Here is a 7,617-nt window from a genome sequence, read left to right on the forward strand (position 1 = left end):
CAATATCACGAAGGAATTTGTTCTGGAAAGTTTGTATTTTCTTGATATGTGTTTGCTTGGCTTAATACCATAGCAGCAAGCCATATGTCCATATAGGCTTTATCATTTGGTTATGTATCAAAACCTTATTGTATGTTGCCAATTTAGACCTAGGATCCAATAGTTTTCTCTATATTTATTTTCTAATTCTGTTTTTCCTTCTTTGCATGTTCTTTCGATCTGAGCTTGACATGCAAAATCATACTTAGGTATTTCGCTGAGTTTTGGATTGATACTATAACGCTATTCGAATTCAATTGTGGTGGGTTTATCATATTTTTGTTTGTGAAATTTATATAGACAGGTTTTTATAGACAGGTTAACTTTCTCTTTTATTTTTATAGACAGGTTAACTTTCATTTAGTCTTATTTTCCATGTATTTATTGCCCATTCACTTATATGAACTTGCTTCCTGTAATTTTTTTCTCGATTCTTCAACATAAGATCCTACTGCTAATATTGCCGCAACGTTAGCAAATGTAGTCAAATTAACACCCTCAGAGCGAATAGTGAAATTCAATCAAAAACAAGAGTACAAAATCATTTAAGACAAAAGTCATTCAAGTTCAGCTGAAGTTCAAAAGGCTACATTTTCAAAGGACGAACACAAAATCCATCTAAGCGAACATTATGTATACTTATATGGTTTCGGTAAACCCAAATACTTTCGGTAAACTCAAACTTAAAAGTATACAGACTTTCTTAAATTTTATTTATTTTTTTTTTTAATATCTAGCTCGTGTGGACCTATTACAAACTATATCAGTTTCTATGGGTTTCAACAATAGGTCCAAGAAAACAACATTATTCACTTTTTAATAATCAAAATAGAAATTTTTTTCCTATACATCTTTTATATATCGTTATAAACAAGACCCCATTAAAGAATATGAAGTTCGGGCTTTAATGCTTATTTTCTCCACCACCAGTGCGTTGGTTTTTTAAAACAAGGACATTGTTTTCTCATGCAGCATTGTTTGGAGCACACTCTATATGCTGTAAGTTAAAATGTTATTAAAATTTTTTAAAATTGCTTTGAATACCATTTTCTTACATTTGCATTTAGGATGATTTTTATTCCAATTTTGCATTTCTTTGACACTATTAAAGGTACATATAGGTTTTTCACAATCTAAACATGCACAAATTGGTTTGGGAGCTGGCGTCGTTGTTGTCGTTGTTGTCGTTGTTGTAGATGTTGATGTCGTCGTTGTACTGGTAGTTGTTGTGCTTGTTGTAGTTGTGCTCGTTGTTGTTGTACTAGTTGTTGTTGGCGTTGTGCGTGTTGTTGTTGGAGCTGGTGTTGTTGTAGTTGTTGAAGTTGTTGTAGTTGTTGATGTTTTACGTGTTGCAGTAGGAGTTTTTCCACAATCAATTCCCAATATGCATACTAAATTTGATTAAAATTATTAAGATATATATATATTTTTTTTCTAACAGTTTATAAAAAATTTTTTTAACTAACTAATTAGTATAACGTATAACAGTTTCATATTTAGTTTTTGCTCTGTTTCCCGCAATAAGTCTACAAAACTCTTATATAGAAAAACTTATTTACTCCACTTTCGACCACACAAGAATGAAATATTTTTTTTTGAATGTCACCACTTTCTTTTATAAGTTTTTTTTGTGAGTAAGCATTAACAATTATTTAAATAATTACGGTGAGCATGTCAAAGATGAACAAATACGAGTCATATATATGTATGTAAAAGTTAATAACAAAAATTATTGAATAACATACTCAACAAAAAACAAAACGAAATTTTAACCCCTTAACGACCAAACTGGAATTATTAAAATTGGAATTATTAAATTAGGTTTATTTTTTTTTTGTCTCTCTCTCAATTACTCTACTCGTAATAATAATAAAGCGTATATTAGGATTGTCTGCTATAAGAAGTAAATTTCGCCAACAAGATAATCGTGTAGGTAGTCTACATTAGCAGTTCATATATTTATCAACTTTATTAGATAAACTATTTTTTAATTTTCGGTGTCTCTTGCATTGTTTCTGCAAAAACTTAAAATTAGATCTGTGTTGTTCATCAGGTCTGTGTTAGTGGTTATGGCGATCATTTTTATCTTACTGACGATTCAGGTTTAAGGCCAAGCTTTTGCTACTGGAGCATTGAGTAAACTGTTTAAAATATTTCTCTACTCAATCGCTAAAGCAGCCAATATTGAAAATTGTGTTAAATAAAACGATTACATCTCTTTGAGTGAAGTATTTACGTTAAGCACTTAACTAATACCTTGGTTAATATTATTTGCCAACGGACGACGAATATGCATTGAATTATTGCACGTTAAATAAATTTATAAGTAAATATGTTATTATGATTTCTGTATTTATAGGATAGGGTGCTTCTTATAGAACGAATGTTTTGAATAATAAAATTTTAGCAAAATGGAGTAAAAAAAAATAAGATGGGAAAACAATTCAGTTATCGAATCTAAGTATTAGTTTATCAATTTATAATCAATTACACTTTTGAAAAGGTCAATGATCTAATGACCTCATGAATGATGAATAATCAATACTTCTCCTGTAACAAAAAAACTACAAAATTATGTTTTTGAGTTTTTAAATATAAAAGACAAAAAAATGCATCTGGATAAATATAGCATTATAAACAAAAGGGTACACAATATTATGTACACATTTTCCCAAGTCGGGCAGATATAATACAATAAAATATAAAAGTTCTAGTAATCGGAAAACATTCATTCAGTTCAAATAATATTCGTAAAGGTTTATAATGTTCCTTATTTAATTTTCTGGTTATAACAAAGTATGACTAGAAAATAATAAAATTCTATTTAATGGCCTTTGGGAAATTTCATTTTGTTCGAAAAATAATTAATTAAAGTGGGTAATGCGTATAAGTCATAGAGATCAACCTTTTCTGTACGTTACCTAAGGCTTTGACTTAAAATCTGTAATAAAAAAAAAACGTAGGTGTTTTTAGATTTTGCGAGAATCATACATCGAAAAAAATATTGGTGCTCCCGCTGCAAAATTGGAGCCTCAAAAAAAACAACACATTTTTGGATTTTTAACACTAGAATATCTAACTTAATGCTCCTTGTGTTACAATTATTTGTTTTGAATATTTTGTCTATTTCGAGCATCATCTGTATCTCTTGAAATATTGTGGAAGCTCTAAAAATGTGAAAATACTTGTTATAATCCTACTAACTAGTTAAGTGATTTATCCGAAAGTCTTTTATTTGAACAAAAATTTTGTTGTATTCTTAATTTAAGCGCTTTATTTCAAAAATTTACAGAACTGCAAGCAAAAACAAAAGTTAAGTAGCATAAAATATTAAGATGAAAAATTGATCAAAGTTAAAAAATTCTGAATTCTTAATATCCTAAAGTTATGCAATAAAAATATAAGATGAAAATATTTAATTATGTAGCTAGATATGTATCAATTTTTTACATTATTCTCTTTTCCATGGTAGGGAAGCCTAAATAAACTATTTTTACAGAATTGTCGGTGCGTCGATCTGTCTATGGTTGCAGCGTGCACCTCAAGTTCGGCTGAACCAATTTGGAAATTTTATATGTGAGTTTATTTTGGCTATATCACGGATTGAAAACGTATTTCTTCATCTATATACACAAATAATAACACAGTCAGGTAATGAAATTTATTAAAAGTAAATTTAATAACATTTTTTCGCTTGCTCAATTTTTCCTTCCAATGGCACTATTCTTTATATTAAAGAAATGTCTCATTTGTGCTCTTGTGCTTGTTATAATATTGTATAACGAAACTGAATCAATGTTATCCTAAGATTCTCAGTGCATACATATTTTATTTTAAAATCCTGTGGAAAAAACATTATTTTTCCATTAATTTCTTATCTTCCACTGCTAAAGTAATTCAGTCTAAAATATAAATGAATGTATTTCTGAATGTCTCTGTGCACCCAAAAGCGATGGTTTTTAAAGAAAAAGATTTTGAAATCTTGGTGATTCGGAGACTTTAAAATTATTAAAAGAAAAAATATAAAAGTTTTCTAGAAAATTTGTTGAAATACTAGATTAAATATATCAAGAGAGATTCTGCTTCCTTTCCTTGAAGATGGAATAGAATAACACGTCAATGGTGTAACACCAGTGTAAAATTTAATTGCTCTCAAATTAAACATTTAAAGACTAATAATATTCCTGAAAAGCATAAAAATAATGCAGTTACAAATTTCACGGCAAATTCTATGCATCCGAAACTAAATCTGCATACAATTCCTTTATAAATAAAAACATTTTGCATTTTATCATTTTGTTGTCAGGAGGGAGGGAGTGCGGGTGGGCGTTATATAACTTTTATCAAATAATTATTATGGTAGGGGATGGGGAACAAATCAAATATCAATAGGATATTTTTATTTAGAATACAAAATATCAAGACATTTGACATTTTTATGATTTGATTTTAAACTTAATCTCAATTTACGATAAAGGCGAAGTTAAATTATGTCAATGAGCGAGCGGACGTATTTTAGTTCAAATATTGATTTATTTGTATTTTTATTGAAAACACACACAGGAAAAACACAGAATGATTTCAGTTTTTTATTAGTTCACCAGCATATTTATTTACTTTATTAATATTGTATTTATTTACAATATTTAAACAAGTGATTAATATAAAAAAACAATATAGAAATGAAAACGTCATTTCCTGAATTTCCATAATAATATTTAATTTATCTTATGCTATGCTGTACCTCATGTAATTTAGTTCCATAATAATTAATAAAATTCTTAAAAATTTAAATGTCAATATAATTTATTTTACAAAACTATTTTTAGATTTTTCGCAAACAGACAATATATAGTCCCGAAAAAGTGGTATATAATCTACAAAAATTTTTAAATCCATTTTATTTGGCATTGGACTATCAAACATTGTTTTCGTATAAAATGAAATGTCTCATAATTATTTTAAGTGGTATGTATGATAAGATAAAAAAAATATAAAACAAAAATATATAATCACCTTTTTTTATGTAGCCATACTGGTAACACACGTTAATAGCCAGGACACAACACCTGCGCCAACACCTGCACCAGAAGGTGCAACACCTGCTCCAACACCTGCACCAGGAGGCTCAACACCTGCGCCAACACCTGCACCTGGAGGCTCAATACCTGCTCCAACTGGTTCAACACCTGCGCCAACACCTGCACCTGGAGGTTCAACACCTGCTCCAACTGGTTCGACACCTGCACCAACGCCTGCACCTAGGGGCGCAACACCTGCTCCAACGCCTGCACCTGGGGGTGCAACACCTGCTCCAACGCCTGCACCGGGAGGTGCAACACCACCAACACCTGCACCAACTGGAGCAACACCTGCTCCAACACCTGCACCAACTGGAGCAACACCTGCCCCAACACCTGCACCAACTGGAGCAACACCTGCCCCAACACCTGCACCGGGTGGAGCTACACCACCAACGCCTGCGCCAACACCCGCACCAACACCAGCGCCCACGCCTGCGCCGACACCTGCACCAACTGGAGCAACTCCACCAACTCCACCACCAAGTTCTCCTCCTACTCCACCACCAACATCACAACCGACACCTCCGCCGACACCCCCAACTCATTGTCCAACAAAACCTCCTACGAAACCACCAACAAAACCACCAACTAAACCACCAACAAAACCTCCTTGTAATAATAAGTACATATGTGTGTATACAGTGAATCCGAAAAAAGTTTTATGTACCTTTGAATCAGAACAGGCAAGAAGAAAGTGGAACAAAAGATATAGAGGAAAATGTTTACGTAAGTATTTATTTTAGAAATGAAATTATTTTAAAAATAATGAATGTTTTTTAATAGCGTACAAAGTGGCAAAGAATCAAAATTGCAGACGGCGGAAATGCAAGTGCCGAGCAAGAAAATAATTTTATTATTCTAAAAAGTTATTTTATAGCTAACGCTAGTGAAACTTTTTTTTCTGGATACGTTCTCCTACTTCAAATACTATATTTTTCCCTGCTATGCAATCATTATTTATTTGTTTATTTACAAAGTGATTCAAAATGTGCAGTACAGTTTGAGTAACTTAAAAAATATTATTAAAATCAAAGGGCTAATAATTTCTAATTTAAAATAGAGAAGTGTAAAATTAAAGAAGTGTAAAATTAAAGTAAATTATTTTAATTATTAAATTTAAAATCAATATTTTTGTGCTGAAAATAGCGAATATAAAAAAAGAAAAACACTTGTTTTGAATAACACTTGTTAATTTATTGTTCAAAAATAAATCCTTAAAAGGAAAGTTTTTTCTTTAATTACTAAGAGGAAGATTTAATTAAATCTAGAATAAGTAAACGAGTCTTATAATAGCCCTTTTATAATAATAATAACTGTGTAAATTGTATAGTATTTAATTTTATATAGTTATCAAGTATGGTTTTATTTAAAAACACAATATCCTATATAACGCAATAGACTATTAAGATATCCAAAATTAAATAATTAGACAATATTGACTAGAAATTTTCTTAGTGAAGTTTGTTAAATAAATCTATAAGTATAATTGAAAAAAAAAATAAATTTGAACTTTTGCGGTAATAAAAATTATAATTTAATGTTTTACTTACTAAACTGTTGTTAACATTAATGTCATGGAAAAAAGCATTTTAACATCTTTTCAAAAATTCAAATGAAAATTCTTGCCATCCATCACAAATAATTTAGCAACTCAACTTCAACATAGTGTTCTTGCACAAAATCTAGCAGAAAGAAAGTCACGATCAACCTAAAATTATCAATTAAATATTTGTTTCTGTTCGCCGGTAATCGTTTGTTTTAATGTCATTTAAAATAAAATCAAAAATCTTATAAAGGAATTTAAGTTAGAAAACGAACAGAATTTCGCTGCATTGCTGTAAATGGAAAAAAACGTTAGTGATTTTCTCATAAACTCAGTACTAGAAAATAAAAACTGCAAAACGGAATACTGCAATAGCATAACGTGATGAATATGCAATATATTTTAACTATTCTATGAAATCAAAACATTTCTTATGATTTATGGAATTGGCAATATTAAAAAAATATTTGCTTTTGATCATAAATATAGTATAGTTTCTACTATACATCGAGATATACCGTGTTTATGAAGAGGCCTATTGTTAAGGTATATAATATATCGATATATGTAAACCTGGACAAAAGAATAGCATTAATCTGCCTTGTAATCTAATATCAAATTAACCTCTTCACTTATATGTAACAGAAGAGGCAAGTGAACAAAGACGTTAACTAACATTTTAACGAAAATCGAGCTTTTCGGATAGAACATCATTAAATTTCATATATTTTTAACTGTGATTACTCTTATAGCAAGAAACTTAATAGAAAACGAGATTGACAGTGCACATAGGTGTTAAGTAACAAAAAAGCTAATACTTTTACAATTTGTTAATGAAAAATGTGTTAAAATGCAAATGTAAGTTAACTCCTCTGTGCACTTAGTGCTTTAATTCACAACACTATATTGTACATTATATAATGACTCATTTCAATTATGACTTACTGAAAG

At 29.9% G+C, this 7,617-nt stretch overlaps 2 protein-coding genes across 2 annotated transcripts; one reads left to right on the forward strand and one right to left on the reverse strand.

The window, feature by feature from the left end:
• Positions 1–1,003: 1,003 nt before the first annotated feature.
• On the reverse strand, positions 1,004–2,119 carry LOC129611588 (integumentary mucin C.1-like). Its single transcript, XM_055524797.1, has 3 exons — positions 2,065–2,119; positions 1,084–1,430; positions 1,004–1,036 (listed from the first exon to the last, which is right to left on the reverse strand). Exons 1-3 carry the CDS (start codon positions 2,117–2,119, stop codon positions 1,004–1,006), a joined length of 435 nt encoding a protein of 144 aa, XP_055380772.1.
• A 1,872-nt stretch (positions 2,120–3,991) lies between these two features.
• LOC129611589 (basic proline-rich protein-like) lies at positions 3,992–5,849 on the forward strand (the record flags this gene model as incomplete). The annotated part of the gene is made up of 4 exons (XM_055524798.1): positions 3,992–4,024; positions 4,869–5,007; positions 5,070–5,745; positions 5,807–5,849. Coding segments are annotated over exons 1-4 (891 nt in total), but the record flags the coding sequence as incomplete, so codon positions are not given.
• Positions 5,850–7,617: the final 1,768 nt, after the last annotated feature.

Source organism: Condylostylus longicornis, unplaced genomic scaffold (genome assembly GCF_029603195.1).
Source record: "Condylostylus longicornis isolate FDR11 unplaced genomic scaffold, ASM2960319v2 ptg000053l, whole genome shotgun sequence".
NCBI classification, from domain to species: Eukaryota; Metazoa; Arthropoda; class Insecta; order Diptera; family Dolichopodidae; genus Condylostylus; species Condylostylus longicornis.